Source organism: Typopeltis vanoorti, chromosome 4 (genome assembly GCF_054136105.1).
Source record: "Typopeltis vanoorti isolate ZY-2024b chromosome 4, IOZ_Tvanoo_1.0, whole genome shotgun sequence".
NCBI lineage: Eukaryota > Metazoa > Arthropoda > Arachnida > Uropygi > Thelyphonidae > Typopeltis > Typopeltis vanoorti.
The window spans coordinates 130,665,897-130,689,623 of NC_143552.1; the positions used below are offsets into that span (position 1 = coordinate 130,665,897).

Here is a 23,727-nt window from a genome sequence, read left to right on the forward strand (position 1 = left end):
TGTTTTTTGGAGGAAACATACACATATATATTTGTGAATGAATTCAAGAACAAGTCTGATAGCTGGTGCATGTAGTATATGGCCTCCCTCGATGAGTCCCCGATTCCCTGGAGGTTATTCTCTTCCTCCTTTCCAGGCTTATAGGCCAAGTGGCCTTTCCAGACTCAATTCCATCTTTCTAAGGGTCTTCCTCTGCATCGAGTATCTTTTGGGTGGTAATTTAGAATTTGTTTAGGTATTCTGCTTCTATTCACTTAGTATGTGTTCTTTCCATTTTTCTCTATAGCAAATAACTGTTTCATTTAGGGAGGTTGTAATTCCAAGTTTTTTTTTCTGATTTCACTGCTTTTCATTTAGTCCATTATTGTGACTCCTTCAGTTCTGAGCAGAAATTTCATTTCAGATGATTCAATTCTTCTTTCATCTGCTTTTTTTATTGTCCATATCTCACTGCCATAAAGTAAGGTTGGTTTAGCTACTGTATTGCAGATTCTTATTAGTGTGTGTTTTTGTACATAATTGGGTATTTGTACATAAACCTTACTGAGAGAAATTTAAAAATTTCTCTCAGTAAGGTTTTCTCTCAATGAGGTTTCTCTCAATAAGAATAATATATAGAAACAACCAAAAATATTTATGCATTTCATTATTGCACTTTTCTTTCTAAGAGAAAATCCAGATTTACTAGTGAATAAAAAATAGTCAAAGGATTATCAAAACATTCACATGTACATTTATTACTGTAACTGTAGTACACTAAAGATCTGCATTACAAAAAATAAGACAAACATATAAATACCTACAAAATTAGATTTACAGTGTAAAAATTTCATATAAACAAAACAACCAAAGCTTTCAAGTACGAATGAAATAATGGTCTGTAAAAGCAATGGAGGCCCATGGGTCAGCTCAACATTTTTTAGTATTTATATAAATGAGATTAAAAATATTCTCTACATTTGGTGGACATTATTTCTTTCATAAATAAACATACCACAAGCTTCATAATACACAGTCATGTACAACAAATTCTAGCAAAAGTAAAAATATGCACAAGTGCATATTTCAAATGAGAAAATTAAGTTTTCTCTCCAGAGCCAGGGTAAAATATTGGCTGGGTCAAATGGCACATGTTCTAGATGTATTATATACAATGAATTTTTTAGCATAAATGCTAGCTTAGGAAAAAAATGTCTCACCCTCATTGACAAGCATAAAGAGTGCTGCAGACACTTTATGAGATTAATTTTCTGCTAACCCAATAAATGCATCAGTTGTTCTGCAGTTGAATATACTTTCCTCAAATAGTCTTTTATACCATATAAGATTTCTTCTTAAGGTTTAGAAAATGATTTGTAACATATGCTCAAATTTGACTAGAATGCTAAACCAGGTATTAACACAAACATAACTAGAGATGCTGTTGTAATTTTCACGGATGGAAAATTTATACATTCATATTGCTAAATACTAACTACAGAGAATTCTTTTTTAGGCATTTTTAAACACATTTTTGATTGTGCTATGCAATGATAATAGGTTATAAGAAAGCAAAAGTTCTGATGATTCAACAGAGGGTTAGTTGATAGGAAAGACAAGAAGTTGGAGAAGTGCTTGCTTGCATACTGGAGACTGATTTCATACCAGCTGCCACACCAAGCTAGCAGGAGGGTGAGTTGAAGTGTCTTGGGCATGGCTATTATACTACTCCCTTGTCTGAGTAACGGTATTCCAAGATATCATCTTCCACTGGTAGATCAAGCATGAAAGAAAACAAGGGACTACTATCAAAGACTACACACACGCACACACACTATATTAATGGTTAAGCATTAATTTGGTAGCAATTAACACATGCAAGCTTGACAAGTTAAGAGATACAAAATGTTAAGTTTAAACCTGGAGCATAAGCATCATGTAATGAGTTTCATTTTACATATTCCAAAGAGCCAATTTAGTTAACAAATTAAGTTAAAAATGTAAATAAGAAATTTTTGGTAAGTTTAACTATTAATTAATATGAGAAACTAACATTTGTGGAGCTTCTGAACATAATGTAAAGGAAAAAAAATACTTCAACTAAATTCAGTTATTTTAAAAGAAACTGAACTAACAGCCAGAGAATTCTACATTTAGATGCTTACTGTAAAGAACTTAAAATTGTTATTTAAGCAGTTAAGATGCTTTAGTAATAATGCTATAAAATATATACATTTAGTTTTTGTATTTAAGAATCTGTTTATATCCAGTAGTAAGTGATTTTACTAAATTCCAAAAGCATTAGAATAAAATAAAACTCAACATGTATATTTATGGCAGTAGGTCCTACGTTTCCTCCCCAAAAGTTACCATTCTTAAATTAAATGAAATTAATAAATATTTGCAATAAGCAAGTCACTATTTGGAGATCAATAGTGGCTAATGACTCAGAGTTCCAAGTGAAGCCATTAATAAAGGAGGAGAAAAAAAGAGGCGGCTAGATGAAAAAGAGCTATATGATTCTAAGCTAAAAATCACAGACAGCTTTCTCTTTGTTGAAGGTCGTTTCAATCAAGTTTTCAGAATTTTAGAAATTTTCATTTTCATTTTTAGAATTTTTTAAAATATGCATTTATTTGGACACTCTTCTCATTTTTATCGAAATACACAAAAAATAAGTTTTACTATTTTTTTGCTTAATCCACATATATTACTTCTAAACTGTGAAAATCCTTATAAAATCTGGCTACATCCTGTTCAAAGCAATTGTACCTGAAAGAAATAATAAATGCTCAACTGAAATCATGTTATAAATTAGAGATACCAAGAAATTATATACTTGGCTTAATCCTTTATCCAAGTGTAAGCAAACAAGTTTGCACTTGAACTATTTTCAGGACTGGGGCAACTTGTATACAGAAGCTTATAACTTCACATTTACTTACATTACTTCACATAAAATTATGTGAATAATTTTATGTGAAGTAATTTCACATTACTTGCCTTAGTATCCCATAATGCAAAGCACACATCTTTACGGGTATGTATATAATGCTATGCATTATGGAAGGGTCACTCAGACCGGTTTCGACCTTTATCGAGGTCTTGTCAGTAGGAGCCAGAGGTGATACCAAGGTTGAAGTAATGCAGAAGTCATATTTTCATATACGAGTTGCCAAAAGGTGTCACACCTTATTATTAAAATACTCTGGATTAGAGATAGTTGTTGGAACAACTTCCAACAACTATCTAATTTCTTATATATAATTTCTTGGTATCTCTAATTTATAATAAATAGAAAGGTTTTCCAATCCCAGAATAAACACATCGCGTCTACAGTCTCTGTTGGTAATCTTGTAAATAAGTAAATCACAGCATATACAATCATAAAAGCAATCCATTGCATAAAGGCATTCCTGTAATAGCGACACAATTCATTATTATATCTAATGGCTGTTGTTGAAATAAAAATATTAAATTTGAATACAACCCATCCAGTAAAGTGTTGGAACAATTTACATAACAGACTGACAAAAAAAAAAAAAAAAAAATATATATATATATATATATATATATATATATATATAATAGACTTTTACATATTTTGCAAAACTACACCTGAAAATAAAAGAAAATGCAGACCACTGAGAAAATAATAAAACACCACAGCATACTGAATCTGACTTTCACACAAAAAATGTAATTCCATCTAGTCTCCATCTAATAGCAATTCCATTTACAGCTCAGTTTGCCTTATTTTATGAAGGTTGTTTGAAAAGCTTGATAAAAAAATAAGTTACACACATTTTTTTGGGAAAAATCACCTTTATTTCTCAACATAGTCTCCACTGAGGTCTACATATTTAGTCCAGCAAGTTTTCAATTTTTTCATCCCATCTAAAAAGTAGAATTTGTCAAATTGTGCAAAAAGTCATTGACAGCCTTGATGACATCCTCATTTGAACAAAATTTTTAAGTTTGGGAGCAGGAAGAGGTCACAAGGGGCTAAGTCTGGAGAATATGATGGATGTGGAAGCAATTCAAACTTCAATTCGTGCAATTTTGCCATTGCAATGGCCAATGTGTGGGACGATGCATAGTCCTGATGAAAGAGAACTTTTTTGTGCTCCAATCTTGGCCGTTTTTTCTTCACTTCTTTTAAATGGTCCAACAGTCATGCATAATAACTCCTGTTACTTTATTCAAGATACCAAGTAATTTTTATATAACCTTGGTTTTTAATCCTGTTTCCCAAGTGAGCAAACAGACAACTCAAGTTTGCGCCTGCACGTATTGCAAGTTTGAGGCAACTCATGGTAGTGCCACTCTAGACAACTCGTGATAAAGGTGGATTAAGCTTTGATCACTTTCCTTAATGTAAAGCATGTATGATGCTATGCATTAAAGGCAATGGTCACTACCCTTTGCCTTTAATGCATAGCATCATACATCTACACAAGGGGATGTGCTTTACATTAAGGGAAAAATACTAAGGAAAGTGATCAGAGCTTAATCCACCTTTACCACGAGTTGCACTACCATGAGTTTGCCTAGAGTGGCACTACTCAGACTTGCACTACGTGCAGGCGCAAACTTGACTTGTCTGTTTGCTCACTTGGGAAACAGGATTAAAAACCAAGGTTATATAAAATTACTTGGTATCTTGAATACATAATATACCCAAGCTAAAAAAACTTTCAACTCCTGTTAGTGTCTTACCCTTAAATAGTCTATCATGACAATTCCTTGGAAATCCCAAAAAACAGTGGCCATCATCTTCCTAGCTGACAAAACGGTCTTCACTTTTTTTGGTGCTCTTTCACTGGGCAGCATTGTCCACTGTTTTGACTGCTGCTTGGACTCAGGTGGGTAGTGATGGATCCAAGTTTAATCTACAGTCACAAATTGATGCAAAAAATCCTGCAAATTGCAATTAAACATTGCCAAACACTGTGTTGAAATGTCTTTTCACATGCGTGTTTGATTGACAGTCAACAATCGCATCACCCATCGTGCACACAGCTTTTTCATATGCATTTTTTCGTGCATGCAGGATATTATATGCCCATTCAGTTGAGATGCCTACAATCTCATGCACTTTCACTCGAAAAGGATGAATGTGGCGAGAGCATATCCCCAATACTGTCATTCTTGAAAAAAGCTAGTAGATTCCAATTGAAAAACTTCAGGAAAATCAAATGAAATAATGAGACACCAATGCACCTTCACCTACATTCAGTACTCTTGCTCTCTAAAAATAGACAAGCAGAAGTAGAAGACAAGAAAGCAGTTCTGGTAATACATAAGCAAACTTTTCTTTTTTTGAAAACTCTTATACAAATAGATATTTGCCAGATGGCACCTAATATGGCTTCACCTCATTTAAAAAACTATCATCAAGAGTTGTTGTTATATTAATATTTTTGTATATATTTCCAGATTCATACCTGTAATATTTTTTGCATGTGAATAAACTAACGATGACGTGTAAGCTTTTAAGATTGCAATTTCACATTTGATTATTTTAAATACCATACAAATTTTCCAGATAGTTTGATTAGAACTACTAATCTCTAAATATAATTTACAGTAGGTTCCCCCCCCACATCTGTGGGGATACATTCCAAGACACCTCACGGATACCTGAAACCGAACCTTATACTGTGTTTTTTCCTATACATACATACCCATGATAAAGCTTAATTTATAAATTAGGCACAGTAAGAGATTAACAACAATAAATAAAAATAAAATAGAACAATTATAACAACATACAGTAATAAAAGTTATCTGAATGTGAATAGAATCTCAGCATACAATTTTTTTTATTTATTTATTTTATGAAGTTGAGAACTTTCACCTTTTTTTTTTTTTTTTTTTTTCCCCCACTTAAAAGGAAGCACTTCACAGCTTTTCTTTGGCATATCCGAATTGCCAGCATCACTAATCTTGCACTTCGGGGGCCATTATTAAATAAAATAAGAGTCACTTAACACAAGCACTGCGATACCACAGCAGTTGATCTGATAACTGTGAAGTACACAGAACGGTGCAAAATTTAAAACTCATGAATTGTCTATTACTAAAAAGCCATATGGCTTAATTTCGGAGATGTAAAAGTACATAGGCAAAGTTGACCGGAGAGCTTATGAGAATACAATCCTCAGCATCACTGAGTTGCCTTAGCTACTAAGTCAAGTAGTACAAGCTAAGGCAACTCATGGATGCCAAGGATTATTCTAATAAGCTCTCAGGTCAATTTAAGAAACTTTCATAGTATCTACAAACATTTTGCTTTGAAATAATGTTGGATCTAATATCAACTTTGCCCATGAAATTAAGCCATATGGCTTTTTAGTAGGGGTGCTTAAGGGTCAAAGCTGTATAACTGAGAGGAGACATCACATAGCCTTTAAAGGAATGCGGAGAACCGACCAGGGCTTCTGACCTAATGTCCAATCCTCACCTTCTCGTGGTGCACCCTGTTGGGTGTCTACTTGGATACTGAACGAACGAGGATGGGCTGGCAATTTGGGATTTAGCCGACCAAATTGTATTCTTATTGATTAAACCAAAATAAAAAAATGATGGTACAACATGACAAAATTTCATGCCGGCTGGGGCGTCGCCCGGTTAAACAAGGCCCCCGTTGTTTTCGCCAGGGAACCAGGGCGAACAGCGAAAAGTCAGCTACTGGAACAAATCTGAAAATAAACCCCAACTCAACATCATCAGAGTTAAAGATTGGTACTATCAACATAAGAAGCCTGAATGGCAAAGAAAGGAGCTAGCTGAGGAATTAGATAAGTACCAGATCGACATAATAGAGGTGACTGAAACAAAAACACCAAAACGGGTGAGATCTTTCTGAGCAATAAATACAAAATGTTATATTCAGGCAATGACAATCAAGGAAAAGAAGGAGTAGCCATAGTATTCAACACAAAATACGAGGCTAATCTTCTTGAATGGCAGTCAGTCTCAAGTAGAGTGATGTGGGCAAATATGAGAATGGGGAACTGGACAATGAGACTTATTTGTGCCTATGGTCCTACAGAAGGTTCTACTAAGGTAGAAGTGGAGGAATTTTTTTAGGCTTTAGAAAAAGCAACTGACACAATGAAAAAGGAAAAGTTAATCCTTGTTGGGGATCTAAATAGCAGAGTAGGAAATGATTGTGAGACATACAAAAATATTTTGGGAAAATTTGGAGAAAAGAGCAAAGCTAATAATAATGGCAAATATCTGTTAGATTTCTGCTCAGGACATGGACTGGTTATTACTAACACCATGTTCCAACATAAAAATGTGCACAAATTCACATGGAGAGAAGAGGCTAGGAATAAGAAAAGTCTCATTGACTATGTTATTGTTGATAGTGATGTTTTCTCCCTGGTGCAGGACACCAGAGTTTACAGAGGATTTGAAATTGGAAGTGATCACTGTTTAGTCTTGAGCAGGATAAAATTGAATTTCATATTGAAAAGAATAACATGTAAGAAAGTTTTAAAGCAAATAAAAGTTGAGGAGCTCTCAGATATGAACTGTAGACTAAAATACACAAAGATTATTGAAGAAAAAATGAAAGAGTTCGAGAACAGCAACCAAACCTTGGAGATGCAGTGGCAAACTCTGAAGAAAACATAGATTGATTCTGCCAGAGAAGCATGTGGTGAGGTTGTCTGCAAGGATAAAAAAATGAGAACTTACTGGTGGACACAGGGAGTTAAAGAGGCAGTGAAGGAAAAGAAGAAAGCATATCAAAAGTTCCTGTTAAATAAGTCACCTTGTGCTCTTAGAGAATATAGAGACAAATGCAAGAATGCTAAACACTGTGTAAAACTAGCTAAACAAAAGTCATGGGAGGACTTTGGCAAGAATATAGAAAATAAATATCAAGAAGGTGGTAAGATATTCTGGAGGTTGTTGAAGAAGCTTAAAAATGGAGGAAAGAGTGCTGTAAAAGGAGTTAGAGATGATAAAGGTGACATGAAAACAGGAGAAAAAGATATCCTTGAAGTATGGAGTAATTACTTTGAAAAACTGCTAAATGAAACAAGTGATGATAGCACAGTGGTAAAAAACACTGACCAGGCATGCAGTCAGGAATACATATCCATACTTGAAGTAGAAAAAGCCATCAAAGGCTTGAAATGTGGAAAGGCAGCTGGAGTAGATGATATTCGACCAGAAATGCTGAAGTATGATGGTGTCAGAGTCTTACAGTGGCTGCACTGCACAGTCCAGAAATCCTGGACAGAGGGACGAATTCCCGATGATTGGAGTAGAGCTCTCATAGTACCCATATATAAAAAGGGAAATAAAACTGAATGTGAGAATTACAGAGGTATTTCCCTACTGAGTGTTCCTGGCAAATTCTATGCAAGTATATTTGAGAAACGGTTGAGAAGAATTGTGGAAGAAAAGCTTGGTGAAGAACAAGCTGAATTCAGGCCAAACAGAGGCTGTCAGGATCAGATTTTCACTTTACGACACAATAGTCGAGAAAGCATGGGAATATAACAAAGATCTGTATTTAAGTTTTGTCGATCTGGAAAAGGCATATGACAAGGTGCCAAGAGAGAAGCTATTCAATACGCTGCAGTTATATGGTGTCAATGGGGCATTATATTGAGTTATACTTAGTCTTTATTTGAGTTGTAAGTCAGCAGTTAGAATTGAAGGAAGTACAGGAAGATGGTTTTAATGTTAAATCTGGTGTGAGACAAGGATGTACATTATCCCCCTCTGTTATTCATTATCTATATGGATCACATTATGAAGGAAAGTGGTATTAAACATAATATCAAAATTGGAGATGTTAAAGTCAGCTCTTTGCTTTATGCGGATGATGTTATACTTCTAAATAAATCCGGTACAAGTCTGCAAGATTCTCTGACTAAATTGAATAACTGTTGTAAAAGATATGGTATGAAGGTCAGCAATAAAAAGACAAAGACAATGAAAATAGGCAAAATCATTGAAAATGTCAACTGTGTTGTGAATGGAGAACCTGTGGAACAAGTAAAACATTTCAGCTACTTAGGCACGATTTTTACTGAAGATGATAAATTAAATATAGAAATAGACAACAGAATCAACAAAGCTGGTATGGTGGGAAGTCAATTGAATAAATTCATAAGAGAGAAATTAGTCGAAACACTAAATTAGCTATATACAAGACAGTGTTGAAACCAGTTTTAACTTATGGATCTGAGAGCTGGATCAGAAGTAAAACACTTGACCAAAGACTAGAGACCGCAGATATGAGAGTCCTGAGAAAGATTATAGGCATGAACAGATGGCATCAATGGCAATACAATATTAAAAATGAGGATATTAGGAAAGAACTCGACATTGTCAGCATCCAGGAATGCGTTAGCAGAGCTAATCTCAGGTGGTATGGTCACTTAAACAGAATGGGCGGGGAAAGATTAGCAAAACAAGTGTTCTCTGCCAGGTAAACGACCCAGAGGAAGACCAAGATATAGGTGGATTGATACGGTACAAAGTGCCTTAGACGATAGAAATATAAGATCTGATAATGTTGGGGTCTTGACAAGTAACAGACTGATATGGAGGAAAATTGTAGATAGGAAGTTAGTAATGATGTAGTTTTTTTCATGTAGTACTATCATATCCTGTACACCCCTTGAGGGTACATGGCAGGAATGTGATGAAGGCTTTTTAGTAATAGACTATATAGTAAATAATTATCTGCGATCAACCCTGGTCTGAAAATATTAAACTGTTTATTTCTGGAATTTTTCATATAATATTTTCGGACCAGGGTTGATCGCAGATAACTGAAACCGCTGATAGCAAACCAGCAGATGGGGGGGGGGGGTGAACTACGGTACTTCATTTCTCTATTTATCTTAGCTAAAAGGTTATAAAATAGCATTTTTATATGCTGCTAAAAAGATGGCTTTGGAATGAAAATATACTGTATTAATTTTTAAGGCATTCTTCAAATTTGATGCTATCAGCTTCAGAGAATTTTGAAGTGCCTCAAAGGGCTTCAATGAAATGATTACAAATATTCTATTAACCTTTACATGTATTAACAATAGCACTTAAATGCATGCAATTGGTTCATTTTCTAAAAATTTTAAACACACACAAATCTAAAAATAAAACAGAAACAACATAATGTATATTACCCCCCCCCCCATCTCAACCTGGACTCTTCACACTATTACATCAATAACATGAGTAGGAGAAGTCTGTTGTACTTTCTCTTGAAAGCTTTGGTTCAATGATATCTGGTCTCATATAGAGGTGTGTGTGTGGGGGGGGAAGCATAAGAACACACACACAATTTACAGACATAATATACTGTCCTCATAGCCTTGGTGTTTTCAGCTATGAACTGAAAAACAACCAATCACTGATATCCTTGGACTCGTGATCAATGAAGACTGATACTAATATGGATAGCCTGGTTGCCCAATGCCTCTAAAAAGTTAGGGCTAAAGGAACCTGACCTATTCCCATTGGAGAATAAACAGCACCAGACGATCCATTTATTTATTTATGTATGAAATTTCAAGAGGTTTGCTTAAAGGTGGTCATCAACTGATTCTGAATTCTGATCTAATGTCTAATTATAACTTTCATATGTTGCACTCTGTTGGCAGATATCCAACCTGAGTACTGAATGAATAACAATTGAACCAGCAGTTTCAGATTTCTTGAATAGCAATTCCAGATTGTAAATACTGAAACCAGAAGTTGCACCATTAGGTACAACATAAGAAAGCATGGCAGCTGTGGGTAATAGACCAGTTAAACAAGGTCCTGTTGTTCTCATCACATGTGCAGTTTTCAAGAGGCATAGGTGAAAAGTAAAACTGTATAGGATAACTCATATGAAAATTTAACCAGAAGCACCAATAAATATAATCAAGAATAATAATAAAAAACATCCAAATAAACCTACCCACCCACACACAAGTAAAACGTAATTCATTCCTGGAAGGTCACTATTAAGCAAGTCATCATAAACTGAACCCTAATTTCCCATATGCTCAGTATCAAGAACTGGAGTTATGTTCCTGGAAATACAAGGTGATCAAATTAAAATATCCCATTTAAGACCATGAGAAGCATCACCCAGTGATCTAAATCCTGCAAAACTTTACAGGAATACATTGCAAGTCATGCGTAAGTGATATCTGTGTGTGTGTGTGTGGGGGGGGGGGGAATTGTCACCACCAAGGGGAATTGTGAACACCAAATGCATATCACACAACTTGGCAGGTTCCAGGAAGATTTAAAAGGATGAAGCTGTACTACCTAAACAATGACAATGCTGTTGCTGCATTCTGCGAATTTTGTTGCATAAACAAATGCTGATGAGATCTACTATCTCCATGTGCTCTGCAGCGCATGGTTAGTCATTTTGAAAAAATGAGATCATTGGGAGTTAGACCTGGCAGAGGTTGCAAACCAATCAGTTTACAACAGATGAATGAAGTTGCTACTGCCATGAATAATGGCATTGGTTTCTGCATTGCATGTATTATATTAAGACACATGAATGTGCCTTACACAACTGTATGGAAAATTCTATAAAAAAAATTCTGCATTTCTAGCCATTCAAGTTAACCCAGACACAGAAGCTGCACCTGAAGGACTGAAAGTTGACTGACATTCACTTGAGAATTCTTTGCTTGAGTGGAGTTGGCTGCTACATGGGCATGGATGATTTTGTGGGGGAGATGAGGCTTACTTTCACCTGAACTGAGCTGTGAATACCCACAATTGCTGGGTATGAGCTATGCAAAACCCACATGCAATCCAACAAATTGCTTTGCATTCATTCAAAGTTACTATCTGGTGCAAATTTACAGCTTTATTTATTATTGGACCATTCTTGTTTGAGGACATTCGCCAGGTGGGTCCTGTGACCTACTCCATTATTTTCAAGAAGTATCACGATATGATGGACAATTTTGTTGTGCCACAGTTACAGCAGCTCCTGTGCATGAATTTGGCTATTTTCATGCAGGATGGGGCCCCTTCACACATCAGTTGATCCATACAGGAGGTCCTTCAAGAACATATCACGGAAGTCTGTGTTTTCCACTGCATGGCCATCTTGTTTACTTGATTTGATCCCATGACGTCTGGCTCTGGGGATTTCTCAACAGGGGGTTTATCAGAATCACTCTGATAACTTGCCAGCATAATGTAGCATGTGCACAACACTAGTCCTGATCAGCTACATTCTGCTGTTGAACACATTCTGCAAAGGATGCGGTTTGTAGCATACCAGGAAGGGCAATACACTGAACAGTACAGCCTGTGAATGCATAATGGATGTGAATAAAAATGTGTTATGCTTTTATCATATTTCTTCTTACACAAAGAAAAATTACATCTACATTTGGTACACCATGCAGCACCCCTTGCCAGTGAATTTTGGAATTACTCCCCCACCACACACACAGAGATATTGCTTCTGCATGATGCACTATTCACCATCTACTGTGAAACCGTAAAATTTCACAGCATTCAGATCACTGTTGGCACTTCACAACACCTTAAACAGGGATACTTTAATTTTGATCACCCTGTATTTGAACTCTATTAACATTATAGAAACTTTTTGTGTAATATTTAAGATGGTGCATATCACAGAATGATACAATTATTGCAGCAAGTTCCATCATTTGCATTCTGGATTCCTGAATGAACACACTTTGCAAAAAACACAACTTTCAGTGAGAATTTTTTTTTTTTTTTAATAAAATATATGTTGACTCAATTATTATTGACATTTCCAAGGAGACCAAGGTCTCATTACAGGAGGGTGCTCCGCTCCGCTCCACTCCACTCAACTATCTTCACTAAGTAATCTTCCATCTATACACATTGGCACTATCCACCATCTACTGCCCACCAACAGTATTTTTTATCTGTAAATTATGTCTTCTGGCCAATTTGCCTGTATGTAGGAAGAAAAAAATCTGAATTCGCAGAATGCAGCAACAGCATTGTCGTTGTTTAGGTAGTACAGCTTCATCCTTTTAAACCTTCCTGGAACCTGCCAAGTTGTGTGATATGCAAATTCCATGAGATAAAAACTAGTTAACTTAGTGTCAATTGAAAACAGCCCATTTTAAGATTCCTCTCATCACAATGACAATCGAACTCGGGTTTTTTTCCAATCAGACAATTAATACTCTGTCATTCTTTTGATTGCACTATTGAGGCATTTATGTTAATCATTCATACTAATTAATATATTTTATTCTTTATGTGTTGTTATCTCAGACAACAGCCTCAGGTAGAAGAACACACTGATTACATTGCTTCCATAGACCATAATTTCATCTCATCATAATAAAAAATTTTCACTGTTATCAGTTTCCTGATATGTACTGGTGTTCAGACTACTATGTCAGCATTACATGATTAAGTTTACATTATTATTAATCTCCTATTAACAATTTCCCTCCAAAACAGTCTATTACTTATCAGCACTTCAATATTGTTGTATTTAACATTTCTTCTAAAGCACTTCTGACTGTATCAATCTGCCTAGACCTTGGTCTTCCTGGTTCTCTTTCCTGTCATGTTGGCATCACACATCCTTTTTCTCACCTTTCCTCACACAATCTAATTAAGAGTTTATACCATTTTAGATTATCCCTGCATACATATTTTTGAATGCTAACAATTTTAAAGTTCCTTTTTAATATAATTTTTAATATGATTCTGCCACTGATGCCACCTGTTCACTCCCTTAATTTTTCTCAGAAAAATTAAGGGAGTGAACAGATGGTCGATCAAGTACTTTATTCTAACCCAACTCGCAGAGGTTTGACAACTGTCATGTATGCTGCTAGTTTGATGTTTTGGCTAATTTCTCTCTTCTTCCATATAAATTTATTCAACTGGCTCCCCCACCATACCAGCTTTGCTTAGTCTGTGGTTAGCCTAGTGGCTATGTGCTTCGCAACCATATGCCTGGGGAAGGAGTGTCCTAGGTTCAATTCCCGTTGATGACGTGAGGAGCTTAAGGATCTTTCTTGGGCATAGACAGCAGGGTTTTTCATCTCGCAAGAAGGCCCTGTGAATATACAGGCTATAGTCATAAGATATAGTACTTAATCCCTCATTAGGAGGGCTCAACCAGTCCTAAGCGGTGGGTCGAGGAATGGGGGGGGGACCCCACATGAATAAATAAAAAAAGCTTTGCTTATTCTGTTGTCTATTTCCATATTTAATTTGCCATCTTCACTAAAAATTGTGCCTAAATAGACAAAATACTTTGCTTGTTCTGCAGGTTCTCTATCGAGAATGCAGTTGAAGTTTTCTATGTCCCTGACTATTTTTATAGTTTTGGTCTTTTTATTGCTGATTTTCATGACAAATTTATTACAGCTATTATGCAATTTATTTAGAAAATCCTGGAGACTTACACAAGATGTGTTTAGGAGTACAATTTTGAAATCAGGTTTAATGCCACTTTTTTTTTTCATGATGCAATCCACATATGATGAATAAGATTGCAGACAGTGTGCACACTTGTCTTACACCTGGTTTTACATCAAACGATGTTACTGTATTTCCTTCAATTATAACTGCTGACTGATAATTATATATAGAATATGTAATGCTCTGTATAATGTTCCATTCACCTCTATATAATTGCAGTTTTGAAAAGCTTTTCTATAGGCATCTTGTCACATGCCTTTTCCAGATCTATAAAACCTAGGTACAGTACAGATACTAGTTATATTCGCAAGATTTCTCAACTATTTTTCTTAAAAGGAAAATCTGCTCTTGACAACCACTATTTGGCCTGAACCCAGGTTGTTCTTCTCCAAGTTTCTCCTTCTACCTGGAACATTTAGTAAAGAAATTCCTCTGTAATTCTCGCATTCAGCTTTATTCCCATTTTGGGAAAATGTGGACTATACTAACTCTACTTCAATCATCTGAAATCGACCTTCTGAATTTTGCAGTGTAACCACTGTAAAACTTTTATGCCTACACATTTGGCCAGGTTTTTGTTTGTTTTTTTTGTTTTTTTTTTTACCTTAAGTATTGATATGAACTCATTTGCATTCCTCTGAAAATTTTATGCTACCGTTCTGTCACTGCTTGTCTCGTTTAACAGTCTTTCAAAATAATCACTCCGGACATCTAGTATATCCTTATCTTCAGTTTTTATGTCACCTTTATCATCTCTGATTCCTCTTTCCTCCATTTCTAAGCTTTTTTCATAGCTTCCAGAACAAGTATCAAGAACATTTTGCCATGTTCTTGATATTTATTTTCTATATCCTTACTAAACTCTTCCAATGATTTGTTTAGCTACTTTTACACACAGCTTAAACTTACTTTCTCTTACAGTATTCTTTTAGGGTATCTGCCAACTTACTTGTTCTTAAAGATAGCTTTAATTTATAGTATAACCAAGTGGAAAAATTTCCAACAACTATCTCTAATCCAGAGTATTTTAATAATAAGGTGTGACATCTTTTGGCTACTAGTATATAAAAATATGACTTCTGCATTACTTCAACCTTAGTGTCACCTCTGGATCTGGCTCCCACTGATGAGACCTCAATAAAGGTTGAAACCGGTTTGGGTAGTAATCCTTCCCATAATGCATAGCATAATATATGCCCACAAGGATAGGTGTTTTGCATTATGGGATAGTAAGGCAAGTGATGTGAAGTCATTAGCTTCTATGTAGGAGTTGCTCCAGGCCTGAAAATACTTCAGGTGCAAACTTTGTTTGTTTACACTTGGATAAAGGATTAAACCAAGTATATAATTTCCAATAGCTATCATTACTCCTTCCTTTCCTTGATCATTATTGCCTGAATATAACATCCTATACTTATTACATGATACTCTTCCAGTTGTATAAATTTGATTTCCTTTTCATTAATACTCCTTATACTGATGGTTCCTATCTTCAGTTCTTCTTACATTGAGTCTATTCTTCTTCCTCCAGATGTTGAGGTGGAGTTTGTATCTGTAGCTGACTTTTTACTGTTTGCCCTTGTTCCCCTAATGAAAACAGTGGGGGAGGGAGAGCTTGTTTAACTGGGCAATGCCCCCAGACAGCATGAAATATCAAGTTATACTATCATACTTAATTGTGGTTTAAACCAATAGGATGCAGTTCGGTCAACTAAGTCCCAAACTGCCAGTCCATCCTTGTTCATTCAGTACCCACAGTGGATGATACCTACTAACAGGGGGGGGGGGGGGGGGGGTGCACCACGTGAAGGTGTGAAATGTACGCTTTGTGGAGTGCGGTCGGAGTGTGGTTAGATGATAATAAAGGATTGAATGTGTGTAGAAAATGTAGGGAGAATGAGGGATTGAAGTGTATTTCGGATCGTGAGTGTGATATTTTTGTCAACCTTCAGAATGAAGGAAACAGGGATATGACAAGAAACGGCAAGGTTGTACATGAAAATTGTGAGAGTGTGAATGATAGTATAAATGGTTTCTCAGAGAACAAAAAAGATGAGATAGATGCATTGAGTGAGATCGCGTTGTTGAATAGTGCGATAGAAAGAGCAAAACAGCAGTTAGAGTGCATGAACAAAAGTAGACTGAATGAACCAACCAATAATAAAAGGTATGACAGGAAAAATAGACGTATGAATGTGAACATGAACAAAATGAAGGATAGAGTGCTGTATGGAGACTCGTTAGTACGAGGTGTGTTAGTAGAGGATTTGACAAAATCGTACCAAACTGGTGCGACCATAAAGGACGTAACTGCGTCTATTAGAGAGCAAAAGGAAAGGGTGAAAGAAATGATTGTTGTGGCAGGTACGAATGATTTGAAAGGAGATAAAATGGAAATGATAGAAGACCTGAATGAATTGTTTGAGGTAGCAAAAGAAAAGAGTGAGAGAGTTAGAATGATTAGTCTTTTGCCACGGTATGACAGTGAAATGTTTAAAAGGAGGGCTATAATTGCGAATGACTTTATGCGTGGGTTATGTATGACGAATGGTGTGGAATTTGTGGATGTGTGGAGTGAGTTTGATGGGCGAAAGGATCTATATAAGATGGATGGCTTGCATTTGAATGGTTACAGTGTAAGAAGACTTGAGAAAGTGTTGCTGAATGTAGTGGATGTGCAAATTCAGGGAAACTAGATTTGTTAGGGGGGGGGGGAGTAGAGATACAGTCCTTATGGAGGCAGTTGAATGTAAGAATGAATATAATATGCCAGAGCAAATAAGGACAACAAATCTGAGTGGGATAGTTAATATAAGGCATCAAGGTAGGGTTGGGGCTAATGGGGGTCTTAAATTCATGTACACTAATACTAGGAGTATTAGGAAAAGAAGGAAGAGTTTTTGGCTATGGTTGGCACTTCCAGACCACAGGTTATAGGTATTAGTGAAACATGGCTGACTGTAGATGATATAACTAGTGGGATTGAATGTGATGGGTATAGTGTGTTCAGGAATGACAGAGAGAATAAAATGGGGGGAGGAGTATTGTTGATGATAGCTGATGAGCTCCAGCCAAGGAGAATAGAAGTTGAATTGCAGGATAGAGAAAAGAGCACATTTGAGGCCATTTGGTGCGAGATTGTGGCTAGCAGAATTAAATATACAATTGGGTGCTGCTATAGACCAGGTGATGGAAAAGATGGTGGTGACAGTATGCACAAGCAAATAGAAGAAATGGTGGAAGGAGGGTGATTATTATGGGAGTTTTCAACTATGGTCACATTGATTGGAGTGAGGAGAGGACACACGGGAGGAAGGAACTGGATTTTATGCGGTTATTAAGGGATAACTATGGATAACTATCTGCGACAGCATGTAATGGAAAATACTAGGAGTCAGAGAGTGCTTGACCTAGTAATTACATCTGAGGATTTGGTTGTAACAAATATGACCACATTGCCACCAATCGGTGAGAGTGATCATAGGGTCCTAACTTGGGAGGTGGCTAAAGGTGTAGAATTTTCAATTAAGACAGGGTACATGTGGAATTATCGGGCTGGAAAGTATGACAAGCTTAGGAGTTTGATTGGCTCAGTGCCATGGCATGTACAACTGCAAGGACTAGAAGTTGATAGTGCATGGGAGGTAGTTAAGAAGTGCTTGCATGAAGCAATGGCTGACTGTATACCTAGAGTCCGAATAATAAATCAGGTAGGGGTTAAATGGATGAATAACACCATTAAGCTTGAGTTGCAAAAAAAGAAACAACTATGGAGGGAATTTAAGGAGAAGGGTGACCGGCAGGCACATGAACGGTATAAAGCGCAGGCCAGAAGGGTGACGAGTGTGGTAAGAAAAGCAAAAAAGGATTACGAAAGAACATTGGCCATGCAGGCTAAAGAGAATCCTAAACAGTTTTTTAGATATGTAGCAAGTAAAAGAAAAAATGTACATGGTAGAATGATTTTAAAGAATGCCGATGGTAGGGAAGTAACTGAATCAGTTGAGATAGTTGAGTTACTGAGTGAGCATTTTGCAAGACTATATCATCCAGGTGGTGACATTGCAGAAATGAATAAACCAGTAGATTATACGAGAATTGTGGTGAATGAAGAGGAGGTGAGTAGTCTATTGCATAACCTCAATGTCAATACATCTGTTGTGGGACTGGATGGTATACCAGCTCGTGTAGTACGAGAAGCAGCTAAAGAATTGTCAGTACCCTTGACCATTTTGTTTAATTTGAGTCTCAGGTCTGGGTTAGTCCCGAGCGGGTGGAAGGAAGGGAAAATAGTTGCATTGCATAAAGGTGGTTCCAAGACTGCTGTTGTAAATTACCGACCGATTAGCATATCAGGAATCATTGTCAAGGTCTTAGAGAAATTAGTCAAGAAAATAATACAGGATTGGATAGATGAAAATGGGATATTGTATGGGGGACAACATGGTTTTGTGAAGGGTAGATCATGCCTCAGTAACTTGCTCACGTTTTATAACACAGTGACGGCTGAACTGGATAGGGGTAATGGGTTTACAGTGATACTACTGGACCTTGCCAAGGCCTTTGATACGTTACCACATGGAATCCTAATCAGTAAACTGGAGCAGATGGGTATAGATATAGGGTTGGTGAGATGGATAAGAGGGTGGTTGAAGGAGAGATATCAAAGAGTGGTTTATTCAGGAGTGGAGTCTAAAAGACGTCTTGTGACTAGTGGAGTGCCACAGGGCTCTGTTCTTGGACCACTGCTTTTCAATTTGTTCATCAATGATATTGGAAAGGATCTGAGAGGAAGTGTTCACTTGTTTGCTGATGATGCAAAGTTGGGTAGAGCAATTGTGAGTGCACAAGATGTCAAAATTTTACAGGATGATTTGGATAGTTTGGAGGACTGGGCTAGGAAAAATGGATGTCAATTTAATGTGGCAAAGTGTAAGGTTATGCACTTTGGGGTGAAAAGAATAGCAGCAGTATATCGCATTGGTGGAATCATACTCCAGGAGATTGATGAGGCCAGGGATTTGGGAGTGTTGGTGGATAGGGAGTTGAAGTTTAGGGGGCACATTGCAAAATTAACTAAAACAGCTCACCAAATCACTTGGCTTCTGAAAAATACTTTAACATGCAGAGACGAACAAGTTGTTGTTCCTCTGTATCGAGCCTTGATAAGACCACATCTGGACTTCTGTGCCCAGCTATGGGCACCAGGGTTTCTTCGTGATGGGGAGGAAGTGGAGAGGGTCCAGAGACGAGTGACCAAGATGATAGCAGGTCTGTGGAATGAACCTTATGAGAATAGGTTGAAGATTTGTGGGTTGCAGAAATTGGACGATAGGCGAAGGAGGGGTGATATGATTGAGACATTCAAATTACTGAAGGGTTTTTATAAGATTGATCCAGAAGATATTTTTGAAAATATAACTGGTGGTGGGAGGACTAGGGGCTATGCATGCAAGCTGGGCAAGAGCGTGGTTGACAAGGGTGTTAGAGCTAGGTTCTTTACTTGGAGAGTGGTAAATGAGTGGAATAAGCTTCCAGAGTCTATTGTGGGTGCTACGACCATGAATGAGTTCAAGGCAAGGTATGATAGATACTGTGTGAATGTTGAATAGTTGTTCTTGACATGATGTTAGGGCCTCCCTCGATGAGTCTGTCGACTCCTTGGAGTTTCCCGGAACAATAATAATAATAATAAAAGTGTGGGGGGGGGAGCAAGGATTCCTACTGTAATAAGTACATAATGCTAGTTAGTAAACTATAACATTAAATTATCATTAGAAGGTAATCTCAAGTAGAGTTATGTGGGCAAACTTAAAAATGGAGAATGAAGCTTATTTGTGCCTCACAGAAGATTCTTCCTTAGAAAAATTTTCTGTGAGGTGGAGGAATTTTTTTGAATCATTAAAGCAATCAGCTGATATAAAGAAAAAATGGAAAGAGGTGGTCCTTGTTGGAGATGTAAACAGCAGAGTAGGAAATGAATCCCATATAGAAATGTTATGGGAAAATTTAGAGAAAGGACAAGGCTTATAATAATGGTAAGTACCTGCTGGATATGGACTAGTCATTACATTAACATCATGTTCCAACATAAAGATGCGCAAAATTTCACATGGAGAGAAGACACGAAATAAGAAAAAGCCTCAATGACTGTTGTTGTTGATACAAGAGCATGCAAAGGATTTGATGGAAGTGATCATTTAGTTTTAAGTAAGATAAAAATGAATCACATTAAAAAGAATAATATGTAAGAAACTTTAAAAAGAATTAAAATTGAGCAGCTTTCACAGGCAAACTGTAACTGTAGACTCAATTATACAAACATTATTCAAGAAAAAATTGAAAGAGTACAAAATCAATAATCAATTCTTGGAGTCTTGGTGGCAAACTCTCAGAAAACACTAATTAATTCACCTAGCGAAGCATATGATGTGGTAACGGTGTCTGCAGGGACACAAGAACTTAAAAAAGCAGTGATGGAAAAGAAGAAAGCATATTGAAAGCTCCTAGCAGATGCCCTAAAATAATACAGAGAAAAATATTAGACAGCTAAAGTATGTGTAAAAGTAGGTAAAGAAAAGTCATGGTAAGACTGGTAAGAATAAAGAAAATAAATATCAGGATGGTGACAAAATGTTCTCGAGACTATTGAAAAAGCTTAGAAATGGAGGAAATAGTACTGTAAAAGGAATCAAAGATGATAAAGGTGACATGAAAACTGAAGATAAGGATATTCTAGATCTCTGGAGTAATTCTAAGAATATGTTATCCAGCATTAATCTACAAAAATTATATCAAATAGAAACCATTTTCTCAACCAGTTTTGTAAAATTCTTTCGTTTCAACTTCATCAGGATAATTACATGAAGCAAGTAAAACACTAGAAAACAAGTAATAATAGTTAACAACTCTAATAAAAAATATTTGAGCATGATAAGCCATTACGCTGGCTACTGGTTTGTGGGTTGCTATATACTACTGGCAGATACGAGTGTCAGGATGAATTAATGAAGACCAAACTTGATGTAAATCACCCCTTGTTTTTGGTTGCACTGTAGAGGATGCCCCCATCATTTCAGATGATTCTTTGAATGTTCTTGAGAAAAAAGTGGTAATCTATATGGAGCATTTTTGTTTGTTGCCACGCTACTTGATCTTTTGTTTCTGTTGTATATGCCCCATTCTCAACATCTTTTGAAGTGTTCCAATTGGCCTACCTCTCTAGATCTGCCTGTCTGTCCCATGAAGTATAAACCACAACTGCAAGTGATCTTGTAGACAATTGGTATTTAAGTGGCAGATGTGGAGGTTTATGAGGTTTTCAGATGATTAGAGATCTTGCTGATTGGATAAAAGGTGACCTTTTAAGTTTTGTTGGTGATGTTTTCTATGAAGTATATGGTGTTCTTTACATAAGAGGAGGTTTGCATAGTGTAAGGTCTTAGTAGGTTTGCTAGATGTTTTGATAGAAAAGAAGTCTGAGAATATTTTGCATCAACAATTGGTCTCACTGGCAAGATTTGTTTGTGCAGTTTAGGGACTCCATATATTCTAGGAACCAGAGGGTGTCTAGATTAACGTTTTTTTTTTTTTTTTTTTGTTTGTTTGTTTCTTCAGACCACTTCAGCATGTTCTTTTATTAAGTTGTTAATTTTATTATGGAATATCCCTAAACTGCACAAACAAGACTTGCCACTGAGATCAATTGTTGATGCAAGACACTCTCCAACAACTTTGCTATTGAAATATCTAGCAAACCTACTAAGTCCTTACACAATGCAAACATCCTCTTATGTAAAGAACACCATTCACTTCATAGAAAACATCCAAGCCATCACAATGGTTCCTACTGATATAATTGCAAGCCTGGACAAAGTAAATATTTTACTAATGTTCCAAGAACAGAAACAATGCAACTACTTCAAGACATCATCCCAACAAACAGAGTGGATCTCTTTAAACGCTGTTTCAATAGTACAATTTTCAAATTTCAAGATTATTTTGAGCAGAAAGAAGGACTAGCAATACCGAATTAGAACATTTTATCACATATCTCAACAACATTCAACTTCAAATTAAATTCACTGTTGAATTAGAAACAAGCAGGTCTTTATGCTTTTGGATACACTAGTTGAGGTATCTGAACAAAATGAACTCAACTTCTCAGTCCATAGGAAACTAACAAACACGGAATGTTACTATCATGCCATTTCTCATCACCATCCAGCATAAAAAACAGGCATTATCCATTCCTTATGCAATAGGGCCTACAGAACTGCCACCAACATGATAAAAAGCAACCAAGAGTGCTACAGTATCTTAGTTCAGTCCTACCAAAAATTACTATAACAGAATATTAATCAAAAAAATTATATTTCAATCCTCAAAACAATCAGATGAACAAGAGCAGTGATTCTCCCATATATACAATGTTACAGATAAAATAGCAAGGTTGCTTCACCAACAAAACTTAAAGGTTACGTTCAACTCAATCATAAATCTTTAATCACAAGATCTTTAATCATCTGAAACCTCCACATCCACAATTACTTGAAAAAACCAGGTGTCTACAAGATCAGTTGTAGTTGTGGTTTATGCTACACAGGACAGACAGGAAGATCTGGAGAGGTAAGTCGATCAAAATACCTAAAGATGTTGAGAATGAAAGAAAACACAAATCGGGGCTGGCAGCATGTACAACAAACAAAACATCAAGTAGCATGGCAATAGACAAAAATGCTCCATGTAATTACTTTGAAGTGAAACAAAGGAATTTCATGAAACTAACTGAGAAAATAAAACAGTTTTTCTACTTGATATCTTTTTGTGGATTAATACCAGATAACATATTCCTAGAATGCTCTATCACCACAGAAGCCCAAACAATTATGTCTGGAGTCATTACTTGAAAAACAGTTAAACAAAACAAGAAGTGACAGAATAGTAGTAGAAAATATTCATGACAATGCAAAGAGGAATACATATTAATACCTGAGGTAAAAAAAAAAAGCATGAAATGTGGAGAGGCAGCTGGAGTAAATGATATTTGACCCGAAATGCTCAAATATATATACTGCACATTTCAGAATGTCTTGTCAGAAGTCCAATTCCTGATGACTGGAGAAAAGCACTCATACTTCCTGTTTATAAAAATGAATGTGAATGCAACAATAACAAAGGAATTTCTCTACTCTTTCTGTTTCAGGTAAGATTTATGCAAGCACACTTGAGAAAAACTGTGGAAGAAAACTTGGAGAAGAGTAAGCTGGTTTCAGGCCAAATATAGGCTGTCAAGATCAG

The 23,727-nt window shown here is 36.2% G+C and overlaps 1 protein-coding gene across 3 annotated transcripts in view; it reads right to left on the minus strand.

Annotated features, from left to right (window-relative positions):
- Positions 1-708: 708 nt before the first annotated feature.
- The window catches only part of dsh (Segment polarity protein dishevelled), a 423,724-nt gene continuing 400,705 nt past the window's right edge, over positions 709-23,727 (minus strand). For all 3 annotated transcript variants that reach the window (XM_090392005.1, XM_090392004.1, XM_090392003.1), the window contains one exon: positions 709-1,749. In XM_090392005.1, coding sequence (XP_090248131.1) covers positions 1,740-1,749 — 10 coding nt within the window. In that variant the 3' untranslated portion in view covers positions 709-1,739. The remainder of the gene's footprint in view (positions 1,750-23,727) is intronic.